The 17709-nt window shown below is 39.1% G+C and overlaps 1 protein-coding gene and 1 pseudogene across 4 annotated transcripts in view; both read left to right on the forward strand.

Annotated features, from left to right (window-relative positions):
• SLC12A6 (solute carrier family 12 member 6) overlaps positions 1 to 17709 on the forward strand; it is a 92080-nt gene that overhangs the window by 39494 nt on the left and 34877 nt on the right. For 3 of the 4 annotated variants that reach the window (XM_067028896.1, XM_059058613.2, XM_059058615.2), the window contains one exon: positions 7953 to 7997. The exons of the other annotated variant lie outside the window; for it this stretch is intronic. In XM_067028896.1, coding sequence (XP_066884997.1) covers positions 7953 to 7997 — 45 coding nt within the window. The remainder of the gene's footprint in view (positions 1 to 7952; positions 7998 to 17709) is intronic. 4 annotated transcript variants of the gene reach the window in all.
• On the forward strand, positions 14325 to 14996 carry LOC136793810 (retinitis pigmentosa 9 protein pseudogene; annotated as a pseudogene).

The following is a 17709-nucleotide window of genomic DNA, read 5'->3' on the forward strand; positions in this document are numbered from 1 at the left end:
AGTTGTTTATTTTACATATAACAGTGTATATATGTCAATCCCAAGCCCCCAATTTATCCCTCCCCGGCTTTCCCACTTGGTAACCGTAAGTTTGTTTTCTACATCTGTGACTCTATTTCTGTTTTGTAAATAAGTTCATTTTAATTTTCTTTTATACTTTTATCTTCCCATATCTGCGTGAGAATAGGACATTTGTCTATTTTAACTTACTGCTCTATCCCTAGCACATAGAACAATGCCTGGGACTTATTAATCACTCAAATATTTGAACTGATGGATGGTTAAATGAATGAATGAAGCTTTATAATAGTCATCTGGGGCCCTTCATAAATCTTCAGAATCTCAGCCTTCTCCCATGAGATCAAGTCATTAGGGTTAGTTATATGACCCAGGGATTTGTAGTATAACAAATATTCTAGATGATTCTTTTGACTAGGCAAATCTGGAAAATACTGATTTAATGGGAGTATTATGGAGTGAATGAATGAGTAAATGGGAGTGATGGTTCAGGGAGTTCTATTTTAACCTTAGCATATTGATATGAATTAGTTGAACATTTCCCAAAATGTGTACCATAGAACACTAATTATACACAAGATGTTTGATGAAAAGCAAGGTATCTCTTCTGATATATTTAGGAATGCTGAATATTATATTCTTCTTTGGAGATTAGTTAGGTAGCCATTAGCATATTGGAGGGTCTGAGAAATTAAACATTATAGAAATCTACTTGACTATTAAATAGGTTTGCCAAATTTACTTAACATTCCTGCTCCAAATCATTTTCTCCCCAAACCCCTATTAATAATAAGGAATATGCACCATACATGAAGTACAGTCCATGGTTCAGTGCTGCTACCCCTGCTTATTCTCTCCATGGTTAGCTGTCTACACAAGTCACTACATGCAGATAGTTTGGACTAAACTATAAATCCCAGCAGAAACTATCTTTTTTTGACAGATACTTCTAAATACCTTTAAAAAATTATATTCCTATTATATTAAAAGTTCAAATAAGATCTTTTGACTTTCCTTTATGGGGTAGGCTTGAAGCATAAATAACTAATGATTTAATAACTTTTTGTATGCAGTGCTTTACATTTCCATCTTATTGCTTAATTACTTTGCCTAAAATTCCCTGATTTTTTTTCACCCATCTATTTACTTAAACCCAGTTACTCACATGTAAATTTTCTTAGGTCTGTCTAGTTTCATTGCAGTCAGTTCAAAATCTATGTAAAGAGGATAAGCTTTTCCAATTTTACCTTATTTCAACTTGTTTTCCCTCTTAAGTTTCCCACCAAAATTAAAACCTACTCATAATAGAGAGGCAGAATCTAATAAATGTGAATGTTAGAGTAATTGTCTTTGGTTCCATCTTTAATCATCTCTGTCTAATTCTGAGTCACAGTGGCTTCTTATGATGATGCTGCTTTGGTTTTTTAAAAGTTGGAGTCCAGAAAATTAGAAATGTGTTAAGACTGGTGATTTCAGGTATTTGGTATCTTTATTTCTTTCTTTTTAAATTTTATTTATTTATTTATTTATTGGTTGTGTTGGTTCTTCGTTGCTGCATGCGGGCTTTCTCTAGTTGTGGCTCGCAGGCTCTAGAGAGCAGGCTTAGTAGTTGTGGCACACCGGCTTAGTTGCTCCACAGCATGTGGGATCTTTCCGGACCAGGGCTCAAACCTGTGTCCCCTGCATTGGCAGGCAGATTCTTAACCACTGCACCACCAGGGAAGTCCTGGTATCTTTAAATAGTTTTTGTAGTATGTCTAGATAATATAGACAGTAGCATAATAAGCTAATTGTCCTGATGTATATACCCTTGGTCATGCCTACTTCTTTTTCTAAATCTTTAGGCAACAGTTTCCACTATTGATTGCATTATTTTAATGAAATTACTGATCTATCTTTAATGAAGACTTAAACCTTTTACACTGAGTTTTAGATGCAAGATATAGGCTAGCTTTATTTACTTCAAATTCTCTGCCAAGAATAGTAGATGAAGGGATTATCAAAGGAAATTCAGAAAAAGACTATTGCTATGGGGAAACTAAGGGAGATAATAAGGCTCTTCAGAAAAACTTTTTATAGAGGCAGTTTTGCAAGTGAATACCACCCACAATCATTTTTTTTCTCTCTGTGCTCCAAGATACATGGCAAGAAATTAAATAAAATCTCTGGTAAGAAATTAAATAAAATCTCTGTTCTTTACTGTTTGCCCAGGATAAACTAAATATATTGAGCAAGTGCCCATTTTGTAAAACTACCATATCATTACTGTTACGAGGAAAGTAACAGTCTCCTCTTGAGTAATATTTAGGACAACTCCCAGTATTAGGCAAACTTGGGTGTGCCCTCATTAGTGACACAGGCAGGAAAAATGTTAAATGGGAGAGTTCAGACATAGGAAAATAGAAAGGTGCCCAGACACATCTCAGAGCACTGTTATCATGTTGAATACACAATTTGGATTGCAGCCCAGAAACGCCTTTCAACTTAAACCCATTTACCAATTGTGAGTTTTTACACGCATGGCTGGTTTCATCCTGGTGGGTTCATGAGCTTAAATTTGCCCTTGTTTCAGCTTTTACATGTATTAATGAAGCATTTATTTGCAGGTCCTTGAGGTTAGTCTTCATATAACCAAATAAGTATAAGGTAAAGATTGCCCTGCATTCCTTTAATTATAATAAATGAAAAAACTTGTGAGGAACTATACAGTAGACTTATTTCTACTCATCTCAAATACAGTCGCCCCTCGGAATCCAGGTGGGTTTGGTTCCAGGGCCCCCCAACCCTTGAATACCAAAATCCGCAGATGCTCAAATCCCTTATATAAAATGGCGTAGTACGGTAGGCCCTCCAAATCCATGGGTTCCACACCCCCGGAAACAGAGGACTGACTGTATAGGAGGGTGTTCAAGGAAGAGTCCTGGCTTGACTAGAAAATGCACATACATCATGTATGCACAGCTAAGAAGGCAAGGAAATATACAGTAAAGAAGGTGGTAATTCTGGGCTTCCCTGGTGGCACAGTGGTTAAGAATCTGCCTGCCAATGTAGGGGACACGGGTTTGAACCCTGGTCCGGGAAGTTCCCACGTGCCGTGGAGTAACTAAGCCCGTGCGCCACAACTACTGAGCCTGCACTCTGGAGCCTGTGAGCCACAACTGCTGAGCCCGCATGCCACAACTACTGAAGACCACGCTCCTAGAGCCTGTGCTCCTCAATAAGATAAGCCACCGCAATGAGAAGCCTGCGTGCTGCAACTGGAGAAAAGCCCTCACGTGGTGATGAAGATCCAACGCAGCCAAAAATAAATACATAAATAAAAATTTTAAAAAACAGTAGCCCTGAAAAAGTTATTAAAAGAAAAAAAAAAAGAAGATGGTAATTCTTTTTAAGAAAAAAAGTCATTTATATACCCCCCTCTAAAATCATACCTATTCTGTTTGAGTTATCTGAGATGTTTTTCTATTTTTTTTCATAGATAAATTCCCTGGCAATTCCAGATAACTTGTTTTAGGCTATTGTACTTTATTTTAGAGCAAGAAAAATTAAAATTACAGAGTATTGAGAAACACGAACATAGGTTTTCAAACATCAAGACTGTATCTCCAACCTTTCTCTTTTGTCAGTAGTGTGGTATGTCTTTGGTCACTCATTAACTCAAGCATTCTTCTCAACTTTAGATGTTCAAATCCAAGGTTCTCAACTTTGTTCTGAAAGCACACCTGAGAGATAAAGGCATTCCCATTAGTGACAGTATCTGGGAATCAGAATCTTGAGAAGGGTATAATTTTAGGGAGAATAGATGATGCTGATAACTCTTCTGCAACTTTGCCTTTGGAATCACTAGAGTAGATCTAGATGATGACCAAGTTTCTTCTGGTTCTGAAATTATATGATTCTTTCTGTACTCTTCCTTTCATGTTATTATGTACCTGTTTCTCTATAAAGATAGGGCCCAATTTTCCCCCTACATGAGGGGGCGGGGAGAGAGAGAGCGATCTGATATATTAACATGCTCTAGAACTGTTAGTCCTACTTTTGTCTTATGTACAAGAACAACCCATATTCTTTATTTAGATAGGAAATAAAACTAGTTTAAATTAAAAACTGGGAATTCACTTTCCTAGTATGTTGGGGAAAATATCTTTTAAAAATTTGGAATTTCTCTTTTTCAAAACCAAATTAAGATGAAGAAAATCTTCTAAAAATATATCATTAAGGGCTTCCCTGGTGGCACAGTGGTTGAGAGTCCGCCTGCCGATGCAGGGGACGCGGGTTTGTGCCCTGGTCTGGGAGGATCCCACGTGCCGCGGAGCGGCTGGGCCCGTGAGCCATGGCCGCTGAGCCTGTGCATCCGGAGCCTGTGCTCCGCAACAGGAGAGGCCACAGCAGTGAGAGGCCCTCGTACCGCAAACAAACAAACAAACAAACAAACAAACAAACAAAATATATATATATATATAAATATAAAATTAAATGCTCACATAGCATTTAAAACAGTTGTAGGAATCAGGTTTTTACCTTATTTCTTCCACTATAATATAGACTATATACATCAGAAATCAGAATTTGTTTAGTATTCTGATTGGTTCTTTCTGTCTGGGATGCTTAAAGTGTTAGATTTAATTATATATATTTATATATTTTATATTTAGAAACACCACGGAAATGTTATTTGAATTATGTTTCAAATAGTAATTTTTAATCTTTTTTATATCTTGGACCTCTTTGGCAGTCTTTAAACCTGCTTAAAGCTAGCAGCCCCTCTAATAACTACCCTAATTTCAAAGTAGTGTGGAACCTAAAAGATATTATGAGATATATGCAACAACTGTAATGTGATAGGAAAATATCAGATATTTATTGTTGACAAAATCACCGGTACTTTTATGTAATTTGTTGCCTACATCATATTTGGAGAAAATACTAAACTTCAATTAGAGGTTAGTGAAAATGAGGATGTAATTTTTTTCCCATTGTTCATAGACCCCCAGTCAAATTATTTTTATTCCTTAAACACATTCAAGGAATCCAGATGTAATCCTCAGTATCTCAAGAGATTTACTCTTTTTAAAAAATTTTATTTATTCATATATTTTTGGCTGCGTTGGGTCTTTGTTGCTGCGTGTGGGCTTTCTCTAGTTGCGGCGAGTGGGGGCTACTCTGCGTGTGGGCTTTCTCTAGTTGTGGTGAGTGGGGGCTACTCTTCGTTACAGTGTGTGGGCTTCTCATTACGGTGGTTTCTCTTGTTGAGGAGCACGGGCTCTAGGCGCGCGGGTTTCAGTAGTTGTGGCACGTGGGCTCAGTAGTTGTGATTCATGGGCTCTAGAGCACAGGCTCAGTAGTTGTGGCGCATGGACTTAGCTGCCCCGTGGCATGTGGGATCTTCCCGGACCAGGGCTTAAACCCGTGTCCCCTGCATTGGCAGGCGGATTCTTAACCACTGCACCACAAGGGAAGCCCAAGATGTACTCTTTGAGGAAAGTGCAGCTCAGAGTCTTTTCCATATTTAGCCCTTAATGCTTTCCGAGCCTTTAAAATAAGCAAGTGGGGGCTTCCCTGGTGGCGCAGTGCTTGAGAGTCCGCCTGCCAGTGCAGGGGATACGGGTTCGTGCCCCGGTCCGGGAAGATCCCACATGCCGCGGAGTGGCTGGGCCCGTGAGCCATGGCCGCTGAGCCTGCGGCGTCTGGAGCCTGTGCTCCACAACGGGAGAGGCCATAAAAGCCAGTTTAGTCATTTTATCTTAAAGTCAAATCAGAACATATCTGCTAGTAGTAATGAGTGCTTATGTCTTGACTTGCAACTGCTATGGCCACATGTTCCTTTGTCATTAAAAAGAAAATGTAATTCATGCCATAGGCCCTGAATCATCCTCCTACTTTATGTAACTAATATTGCTTGGCCAAATTTATGTGATTATTTGTTCAACTTTTTATTGTAATAAAATATATATAACACAAAATTTGCCATTTTAACCATTTTTTAGTGCACAATTCAGTGACAGTAATTATATTCACAATGTTGTACAACCATTACCACTATTTCCAAAATTTCTCATTGCCCCAAACAGAAACTCTGTTCTCTGTTTACCTAAATAAAGAGGTAAACTGAGGCAAGCTGGAAAAGATGAATTTATTCAGTAATAGCAGAGGAATTGCAATTTGGGACAAGCAAACTGTAGCAAGCTACAGGTGAGTCCAGTGAAAGTTTGGGGTAGGTTGTATTTATGGGCAGGGAATGTAAAGAGGGGAGAGTTCAGTTTGAGTCAGTTAAAATCAAAAACAAACAGAGACCAGCCTTGAAAACTTCCTGAGCAGACAGAATCAGTCTAGTCACACAAGCAAAGCTCAATTCAGCCCACTTTGTGAGACTAACCCAACCTGGGCCATCTCTTGTTCATGCTTCTGGCATAACTTACCAAGTTTGACATGAGAAAACCTCTGATCAACCCCCCATCATCTGAGAAAATTTTTTTCTATAAATCAGGCATTTATGGGAAATCAGCCTTTTAGTTCAGTTTTGTCTTCCTGAGGGCACATGGATGAGACTCGCCATTTTATATCCTCCAGTTCTATTTTAGAATTTTTTTTTACAACATACTAAGCAGTAACATCCCACTCCCCATTCCCCCCCCCCACTCTCCAGCCCCTGGTAACCTCTAACTTACTTTCTGTCTCTTTAAGTTTGCCAATTTGCCTTTTCTAGATATTTCATATAAATGGAATCATACAGTATTTGTTTTGCTTCTGGCTTATTTCCCGTAGTGTGATATTTTCAAGGTTTATGCATGTTGTAGCATGTATCCGAACTTGATTCCTTTTTATGGCTGAATAATATCCCATTGTATGTATATATAGATCTTCTTCGACTTACAGTAGGGTTACGTCCTGATAAACCCTTCCTAAATTGAAAATATTAAGTCGAAGTGCATTTACTACACGTAACCTACTGAACATCATAGCTTAGTCTAGCCTACCTTAAACATGCTCAGAACACTTATATTAGCCTACAGTTGGGCAAAATCATCTAACACAAAGACTATTTTATAACAAAGTGTTGAATATCTCATGTAATTTATTGAATACTGAAAGTAGAGAACAGAATGGTTGTATGGGTACAGAACGGTTGTAATGGTTGTTTATCCTCCTGATTGCGTGGCTGACTGGGAGCTGTGGCTCGCTGCTCTGCCCAGCATCACAAGAGAGTATTGTACTGCAAATCGCTAACCTAGGAAAAGATCAAAATTCAAAATCCAGGGACTTCCCTGGCGGTCCAGTGATTAAAACTGTGCTTCCACTGCAGGGTGCAAGGGTTCGATCCCTGGTTGGAGAAATGAGATACCGCATGCTGTGCGGCGCAACCAAAAAAAAAAAGTATATATGTGTATACATATGTGTATATATATATGTATACATATACACACATATGTGTGTGTGTGTGTGTATATATATATATATATATATATATATATATATATATATTCACAATCCAAAGTATGGTTTCAACTGAATGCATATTGCTTTTGCACCATCATAAAACCGAAAAATCTTAAGTCAAACCATCGTAAGTCAGAGACCATCTGTACCACATTTTGTTTATCCATTCATCTTTGGAGGACACTTGGATTATTTCCACCTTTCGACTATTGTGAATAATGCTGCTGTAAACATTGTTGTACAAGTATCTGAGTCCCTGTTAGCAATTCTTTTGGGTGTATACCATGGGTCACATGGTAATTCTGTTGTTTAATTTTTTGAGGAAGCTGTGGAATTATTTTCTATAATAGTTCTATTTTTAATATCCTTATATTAATGTTTCTTGAGCATCATAATTTTTTTTCTTATTTCCTTGGTTGACTTTTGTTGCTGATTTTTAAGAAATTATTTGTTTTGGTCATTCATTTTTCTTTTCTTTTCAATTGTTTGTTTTTCAGACCCGAGTCAGAACTCCATCACAGGGGAACACAGCCAGCTGTTAGGTATAGTATTCCTGTGGGAACTGACTCTCTCTAAAGTCACCCTTTTCCTGCTTATATTAAGAGACATTACTCCCTTCTCCAATTCTATTTTCTGTACCCATTTTCTACTTTTCACTCCTTAGCATTTTTTCTTGCTGTTTCTATTCCCAACTTGGTAAGTTTTAGGAATCTACTTCTGCAGTTGATTGTGAAGACTCAATTTAGTTACATTAAAAAGTAATTTTAGGGCTTCCCTGGTGGTCCAGTGGTTGAGAGTCCGCCTGCCGATGCAGGGGACACGGGTTCGTGCCCCGGTCCGGGAGGATCCCACATACCGCGGAGCGGCTGGGCCCGTGAGCCATGGCCGCTGAGCCTGTGCTCCGCAACGGGAGAGGCTACAGCAGTGAGAGGCCCGCGTACCACACACACAAAAAAGTAATTTTACATGGTCTATGGTTTAAAAAAAGGTCTGTAAGAGTTAGAGCTTCTTTTTTCCAGATAATTTTGAAAATAAGTTATAATATTCTATAATATCTTGTGATCACCTTCATTTTCATTCCTGAAAGTACTTCATAAACAGCACAACATTCCATGAGCTAAATAAATTGATGTACCAGTCCTTATCTGTGAAATAAATTATGGAAATGAATTGATTTCTTCTAGGTATCATTTATTTAAATTGCACTAAGCTTGTAATCTGACAAGAATTCCACATCTCAGAACTGATGAGTTTTTTAAATATAAAAATAAAACATACTCTCGTGAGGAATTCAGACAATACAAAAAGTACATATTAAAAAAAAGGAAAGGTCTTCTAAAGTATGTCTTCTCCCCACGACCTCACTTCTACTCCCCCAAGGTACTTGCTATTGACACTTTCTTGTGAATTCTTATAGAAATTTTTTATTACACATTTTTATATTATATACTATGACTATCTTTCTTCCTTTATCTATCAGTGGAATTATACTATACAGACTGTTCTGTGATTTCCGTTTTTTCATTTAATATTTTATCTTGGACATCCCATATCAGTACATAAAGATTTGCCTCATGTCTTTGTTTGTAGTAGAATACAATTTCATTTATTCCTACACTGTAATTTTATTCATGAGCATTTAAGTTATTTCAGGGTGTTTTACTGTTACAAATTATGTTGCAATGAACATCTTGTGCATATATCCTTGCATTCTCATTGCCAGTATATTTTTAGGATAAATTCCTAACAGTGGGATTCCCCGGTCAAAAGGTATATATATTTTCAAGAAGATATATCAACTTATACCCACCAATGAAGAATGTGGAAGCATACGCTGCTCCCTATCATCAAAAGTAGATATTATCAATCTTAAAATTTTTTCTTTTACTAGTAAGTGAAAATGGCATCTCTAGTTATTTGTACCTCTTTAATTATGAGTGAATTAAGTACTTTTAAATATATTAACAGCTATTTTATGTGTCTGTCTTTTGATTTGAAGTTTACTTTGATTTATGCATTGTTCAACTTTTGACGGTTAGAATATATGCAAAGCAGCTGTGGGAAATATAAGGTATCAAAAAGTCCAAAATAGAGGAAGTACTTGACTTGTGTGTTTATTATAGGTTCAGGGTATTAGTTGAAGAAACTGGGATACCCCTTTTTTGCTCTTTCTATGTTAAGGACTTAAGTTTCTGGTCTTAATTCTCATTCCTTTGAGTGAGTTTATGTGCTGGAACACTGACACCTTAGGCACTCAATAAATATTTGTTAAATGGTTTGACATGAACATGTAGCTAGAATTGTGATCACCAGGGTCTTAGCTTTGTGGTATTGAGGCTGTCACTATTCTCTTTATATATATATATATTATATATATATAATATATATTAATATAATATATAATATATAATTATATATATATAATATATATATATATATATATATTTTGTGTGTGTGTGTGTGTGTGTGGTGCGCGGGCCTCTTACTGTTGTGGCCTCTCCTGTTGCGGAGCACAGGCTCCGGACGCGCAGGCTCAGCGGCCATGGCTCACGGGCCCAGCCGCTCCGCGGCATGTGGGATCTTCCCGGACCGGGGCACGAACCCGTGTCCCCTGCATCGGCAGGCGGACTCTCAACCACTGCGCCACCAGGGAAGCCCTCTTTTTTATATTGGGTAGTTTATTTAAACTGTTCAAAATTCATCTTCTCTGTATAAAAATTTCATATTTGGACAAGGAATGGTTAAGATTTCATCAAAAGATTTTGGTAGATTTCCCCCTGAACTGTTAAATTGCTTCTGTCTCTGATACATGCCTGATAGGTAGAGATGTTTGGAGAGTGGTTCATCATCTGAGAAGGAACACGTGTGTAATGGAGGGAGGGAAGGACTTAGTCAATGAAATGGACAGTCAGGGGAGTTGGTACTGTTCCAGTGTTACTAATCTGGGTTTTGTTTCCAATTAAGCACTTGTAGTAAAAGATAGTAGATTAACTAATTGTAGGCAAAAAGAAATAGTATGTGATCGTGAAGAATTCTCTCAGCCAGTATTAGCTAAAAACCCTAGTATTTACAAAGAGACTATTCCAGACGTTAATCTCACTTGGCAACCTACAATTGCATTCAATTTTAAATAAACCTGGGGATTTATCCAGTTTAGGTAAGTTCATCCTGCTACCCTGTCTGTCTCCTAGGTTCATTAAGTCAAATTATATTCTCTTTTTTTCCTCATGCTGTTAATAACTGTCATCCTCTGTCTCCCATCCTAAGTACATTTAACTACAGCCTCAAAATCCTTACTGGTTTATTTTTATTTTATTTTTTAATTAATTTATTTATTTTTGGCCACGCCACGCTGCTTGCGGGATCTTAGTTCCTCCACCAGGGGTTGAAGCTGTGCCCTCTGCAATGAATGTGAGGAGTCCTAACCACTGGACCTCCAGGGAATTCCCCTTACTGGTTTATTTTTTTTAATATGGAGTTTGAAAAAAAAATGGGGTTTGTAAAAGAGTGAAAGATAATTTTTGTTATATTTTCTAATCATCTTATAGTTCCTCAGAAAAAGCTTCGGTAGCTTGAATTAAAATCTTACCAGATTCTTTAAAACCTCATTTAGGATAATTTGGCCCAGTAGTTGAAAAGGCAAGTTGCCTTGCCTGCTGAAGGGAGTTTATAATAGGATCTTTTAAACCTTCTAAATGCTTTGCTTTTCCTGTCAGCAGGGTGAAGTTATTTTAATGTATCTACTGTTCCCACTGACTCATCAGATCTCTTGCAAAACTCAGGGTCAGGCTGAGGAGAGGTATAGAAGGGTGAAACTCTTCATGGTGAAGTCATGATAAAGAATTAAGCTGTAGGCTTATGATTTATGAACTTGTATGTGTGTATAATTTTCAATTTAAAACATTTTAGAAAGCAAGCAAGCAAATGAACAGTGGACCCTGGCATTTTTACAATTTTTACCAAACATTCAAGGAAAAATCATTTCACTCTTCTACAGTTTCTCTCAAGGAACAGAAAAACAAGTAAACACTCCCCAACTCAGTTTGAGACTTGCATAACCTTGATACCAAAACTTAACAATGACAGTATGAGAACAGTATAGGCAAATTTTACTTATGAACACAGATACAAATGAAATATTTGCAATTTGAATCAAGCAATATACAGTTGACCCTTACAATGTGGGTTTGAACTTCACTGGTCCTCTTATACTTGTCTTTTTTTCAATAGTAAATCCTACAGTACTACACAGTCCCTGGTTGGTTGAACCTGTGGATGTAGAGGAGGAACCTCAGATACGGAGGGTCAACTATAAGTTATACTTCGATTAACCCCCAGCATTATTCAGGGGTCAACTGTATTTTTAAAAATTACTCCTGTGACCAGTTGGGTTTCTGCTAAAAATACATGGTTGGTTTATCATTAAAAATCAATTTATATAATTTAGTATATTAACATATTGAAGGAAAAACATCACATAATTATCTTAATAGATGCAGAAAAAGGATTTGATTTGAAAGATATCCAGTATTTAAATTCATGAGTTCATAAAAAACTGGTCACCATTGGAGTATTCTAGTGAACCAATTTATTATTCTGAGAATTGGTCTAAAAGGAAAGAATGAAGTATTTATCTTGTTTTTAACTATACCAATGGGTAACCAAATAGTAAATTAGAGGGAATGTCTCTTTATAAAAATATTTCAGCTAATAAATTAAGGAAGAATAACAGAATATCACCATTTTATAACTCCTCATAAATTAATGAATCTAGGCATTAATCATCAACAGTTGCTAGTATCTCAAAAAGAAAGACAACCTGATGTCATGTACCTCCTGATGGAAGATCAAAATACCACTTTGAAGGTGTTTTCCTCCCTCCCCCATAAAAATACTGAATGTGGTTAAGCCTCTAGACCCAATTACCAATTTATAGGAAATAGAAGAAAACAGAGCAACATGTTAAACAACATCACATGGAGCTCATTAAAATGGAGGCCATCAGAAACTTTACTGAACACATGACATAGGTTCTTCAACAAATAAATTGAAGAGAAAAAGAGAAAGCAGTAGACTTAATTGAGAGATACAGCAACCAGTTGTAACATGTGCCTCTTATTTGGCTTTTTAAAAAATATATATTTATTTATTTATTTTTGGCTGCATTGAGTCTTCATTGCTGCATGCGGGCTTTCTCTAGTTGCGGCGAGCGGGGGCTACTCTTTGTTGCGGTGCGCGGGCTTCTCATTGCGGTGGCTTCTATTGTTGCAGAGCACGGGCTCTAGGCATGTGGGCTTCAGTAGTTGTGGCACGTGGGCTCAGCAGTTGTGGCGCACGGCCTTAGCTGCTCTGTGGCACGTGGGATCTTCCTGGACCAGGGCTTGAACCTGTGTCCCCTGCATTGGCGGGTGGATTCTTAACCACTGCACCACCAGGGTAGCCCTCTTATTTGGCTTTTGATTCAAAAACATAAAAAAATCAAAAACATAATTTATAACATTTGAGACAACCTTTCATGTTCACTTAGTCACATAGTTCAGACCCAAACCTGTGCCAAGGGAGATTAAGTACACTTACTGCTCTTGTTCTGCCTAGCTCAGACCAACAGAGGCCATTAGACAAGCTCAGGAGTCTAAGGGAGGAATCTGAGGTTTATCTTAGCTAAGCCCAAGTTGTAGCGTAAGTGGTAACTGAAAAAAAGCAACATAATAGAAATAATAGCACCACAACAATAAAATGCTTATAAAGAGCAAGACACTTGGTATACCCTTTTTCAGCTTGCAAAAAAGTATGCCATAACAAATGGAAATCTGAAATTTTCAATAGAGCCAATGGCACTCCTGTCAGTTTTCATTTGAATTGTACAGTGAAACACCAGTACGTTTCCCAATAATATCAGCATTATATGGTTGGTAAAATGAGAAAAAAGAAGCACAAATAGTGATCTGGTGGGCTGTTTAATTCAAAGCATTACTGAGGCCAGTCTCAGTAGGTATCCTCCAAAGGAATCTTAGGATTCTGGATAATTCTAAAACAGCCCTAGGATATGGGTTTGGTTTTTAGTTCTTGCAGGGTAAAGGTTATTTGCTATTCAGAAACCAGAATTTCCATTCCACTTGGGATTTCTTGGGGGTCATAGTAGTGACCCAGACTTCTGAAGGCTGTACATCGGAAGCAGCATGATTTCCAAGATATTCAGACCAAGAATTGATCCATGCCCTTCAGTATAACCACTGCTGATTTCATACCTGGTTGATCCATACCTTTCTGATGAGAGCTTTGTTCCTTGCCTAGAAAACTATGACCTTTCCTAATTGACCAGGAGCTCTATTGGACCCTCCCATTCCAAAACACCACCACAAGTAGACCCTGGGTGAGACAATCTGGAGGGCATCATTGGTTTCATAAATGCAGGCAAAGTCTTCAGGGACATTCTTCCACCCCCCACACCCCCCAAAATTAAGCAAGCAAGCAAGCAAGTGGAAGTTGGGCCAGAAACCTCCAGAACCAAAGTGTCTGAAAGTTAGGGTAGTTGCACCTGAAACTTGAGACTAGAGAAGCCCCAAACATAGAGGTTCCAGGGCTGCAGCAAAGGGAAGCCAGAGCTGTGAGGAGGTGGCTTAGACCAGCGCGCAGTGGGATGGGGCAGGGTGGTTATAAAGTCAGATTTTTATGGCAACAATATAGTGCTTCTGAACAGCAGGGAAGTAGTATGCTGAAGCTGGGCCTCCTTTCCTCCTGTAACCCTCGAGAGGGATGAAGTGCTGTTGAGTCTGGGATATAACACTATTAAATGTCTAAATGAAGGATACAGGAAGATGAGCATGGTACTCAGAAATGAAAGACTGTTTAAAGCGAAGGAAGACAAATAGTTGCTGATATTTTAAAAATGAAGGCTTCGCTGCCCCGCACGGGGCCACAATGTCGTCCCGGCCTGGGTGCGACGACTCGAGGGCCAGGGGTGCGTGGCGGCCGCGGGAGCCTCCAGAGCAGGAGCTGAGGTGGCACAATGCACAGCAGCTGCAGCAGCTCAAGTACCTGGAGTCCTTTTATGAAAAACCTCCTCCTGGGCTTATCAAGGAAGATGAGACTAAGCCATAAGACTGTATACCAGATGTCCCAGGCAATGAACATGCCAGGGAGTTTGTGGCCCACGCACCAACCAAAGGACTTTAGATGCCACTGGGGAAAGAAGTCAAAGTCATGCAGTGTTGGTGCTGTAAATGATATGGTCACCAAACAGGCGACAAAGAATGCCCTTTTTTTTAATCAAAGGCAACCAAAAGTTAGAACAGTTCAGAGTAGCACATGAAGATCCCATGTATGACATCATACAAGAGAATAAAAGACATGAAAAGGATGTAAGGATACAACAGTTAAAACAGTTACTGGAGGATTCAACATCAGATGAAGATGGGAGCAGCTCCAGTTCCTCAGAATGTAAAGAGAAACACAAGAAAAAGAAGAAAGAAAAGCATAAGAAAAAGAAGAAAAAACGAAAGCATAAGTCTAAGTCAAATGAGAGTTCAGACTCAGAATGACAAGAGCTTGACTTGTTCAACATTCTCTTCCCCCAAATCAAACACTGTGACCAAAGATCAGAGGACTGTGGAATCAGAGAGGAATAGGAGAGAGAAATACCAAGAGAGGAGGAGATTTGGTGTCACAGGTGTGAATTCTCACCTACCTTCCCGTAAAGATGTGACCACCACAGGAGAGTGAGTTGTATCTTGCCAGGTGCTAGCTCTGGACAGTGGCTGATTTCAGGCTGGAAAGCTTTTCTCATTGTTCTCCTCCCTGCTGATCACGGTGGGTCCTGATTCCTTAGAAATGCCTCTGGCAGGGTGGCCAGACTAAGGGAATCTCTGAGGAAGCTCCCACAGGTGCTGCTGCAGCTTCCACCCTCCATGGTGGGGCTACTTAATGCCCTTAGAGTTCAGGCTTGACTTCCCTCTGTTGCTAAGGATAAAAGCTCATTATTTTATTTATTTAAAAAATACTCATTTATTTTTGAATCATAATAATATACTTACGTGGTCCAAATTTAAAAGGTATATAAGGGGAATTCCTTGGCTGTCCAGTGGTTAGGACTTGGAGCTTTCACCGCTGTGGCCCAGGTTCAGTCCCTGGTCAGGGAACTGAGATCCTACAAGCCACGAGTTGTGGTCAAAAAAATAAATTATAAAAGGTATATAAGGTTTAATCATGAAAAACTTTCCTCTTCTCTTCCCCAGGTACTGAGTTCCCTTTCCCAATGGCTATCCATTTTACCAGTTTCTTGTGAAGTCATACAGAAACGTTTTGTGTATCACAAGCAAATGTTTTTTCTCTTTTTTAACACAAATACTAGCATACCATACACATTTGTCTGCATTGTTTTTTTCATTTTTTAAATCAGCAGTGTAAAGCATGTTGGTCTTTGCTGCACACAGAAGTCTTGAGTTCATAAATCCCTGTCATGTTTGGTGGAGTTTTTTAGGGGGAAGTGCTACCCTATAATAACAATGAACAATCATGTCTTTAACTTCCTTAGCACTTATTGCCATTGTCCCATGATTATTATTATTCCCAGAATAATTGATTCAGAAAACTTATAAGGATACAGGAATTACTGTACTGGGTCAGCGTCCCACATCCCCAGATATATCCTCATCCTGTTGACTAAGCACAGCCTACATGAGAACTTCTGGCTTTGACTGCTGCAGCTGAGGCAGCTTAGCAGGTTGGGATGGTGCCTGCAGCTAGGAGAGGGCATCTGTTCTTGCTGAGCCAAAGTGGAGCCAGATTTTGCTCATCAGCAAGTGTCTTCCCTCTCCACCAGGGTCTCTTGCTGTTTTCATCACTCAGGGTCCCAGGAACTCACTGTCCCCACTTCCTGCCTTTTTTCCTAGGGGTTGGATTCTCCCTTCTTTATAGAATAACCGATGCGGGCCAGGCTGATTCCTTCCCAGTTCTCTTCAGTAATAGCTCCTAGTCGTGGCCTTGGAAAGTTTATCTCAGTAATACAGTTGGCTGGAATGGTGCCCAGGACTTGTTCTTCCTGAAAACCCTAAGTCCATTTAATTCAAGCAATGCCTTACACTTATCCTTGGCATTTCTAGCTCAGCATGCAGCAGAAAATTCTCCTTCCAGCAATTTTCTTTCTCCTGCTGGAGTCCCATTCATGATAAAGATATTCTATTACAATATGGAAGAGTAATATCAATGATTCTTGAGCTTATGGTGCATTAAAATGACCTGGAGTGCTTGTTAAAACAGATTCCCATGCCCTACTCCTAGTTTCAGAATTTCTGATTTATTGTACTAATTCTGGAATGGACTGTGGAATTTGCATTTCTAACAAGTTCCCAAATGATGCTGATGCTGTCAGTTTGGGGACCAGATTTGAAGAACCACTGATCTAAATGTTTAACCTCTTACTAAAGCCTTTCTCCACTTTCTGCTTTAACAGGAATCTCTCCATCCACTGCAGCCCCTGCAAGTTAACTCCTGTCCCTTCTCCCTCACTCCAGGTTTCTGGCCTACATTCTGTGGTCCATCAGTTAAGCCTGTTATCTCCCTTGACCTGTGGTTTTTCTGCCCGCCTTACCCAAAAGAACCTCAAATCAAACTCCTCCTCCTCTGCTCTAATTCCCAGACTGCTGAGCCACTGATTGATGCTGATTGACTGATTGATGCTGTCAATCAAATTCCTTCATCCTAAAACCTCTTTCCTCAAACTCAGTACTCTCTACTATTAAGGAAGTCAAAAGAAGCCACCAGACCTCCCTTTACCAAGGTATCTTATCAGCTTGCCATCAAGGTTGTGCTAGGCGAAATTATAAAACAGCCCCAAGGTTTCCTACCAAACCTGTATAACTGTTACTTTAAGGGATTTTACTCCCATGCTTAGATTATGTTAAAAGATAGTTTGGCCTTTTAACGGTGACTATTTGGGTGATCTGAACCAAATCACATGAGATTTTTTTTTTTTATAAATTTGTTTTATTTTTATTTATTTTTGGCTGTGTTGGGTCTTTGTTGCTGTGCGAGGGCTTTCTCTAGTTGCAGAGAGCGCGGGCTACTCTTTGTTGTGGTGCGCGGGCTTCTCATTGCGGTGGCTTCTCATTGCGGAGCACGGGGTCTAGGCGCGCAGGCTTCAGTAGTTGTGGCTCGTGGGCTCTAGAGCACAGGCTCAGTAGTTGTGGTGCACGGTCTTAGTTGCTCCGTGGCATGTGGGATCTTCCCGGACCAGGGCTCGAACCCGTGTCCCCT

The sequence above is a fragment of the Kogia breviceps genome, chromosome 3 (genome assembly GCF_026419965.1).
Source record: "Kogia breviceps isolate mKogBre1 chromosome 3, mKogBre1 haplotype 1, whole genome shotgun sequence".
Lineage (NCBI taxonomy): Eukaryota > Metazoa > Chordata > Mammalia > Artiodactyla > Physeteridae > Kogia > Kogia breviceps.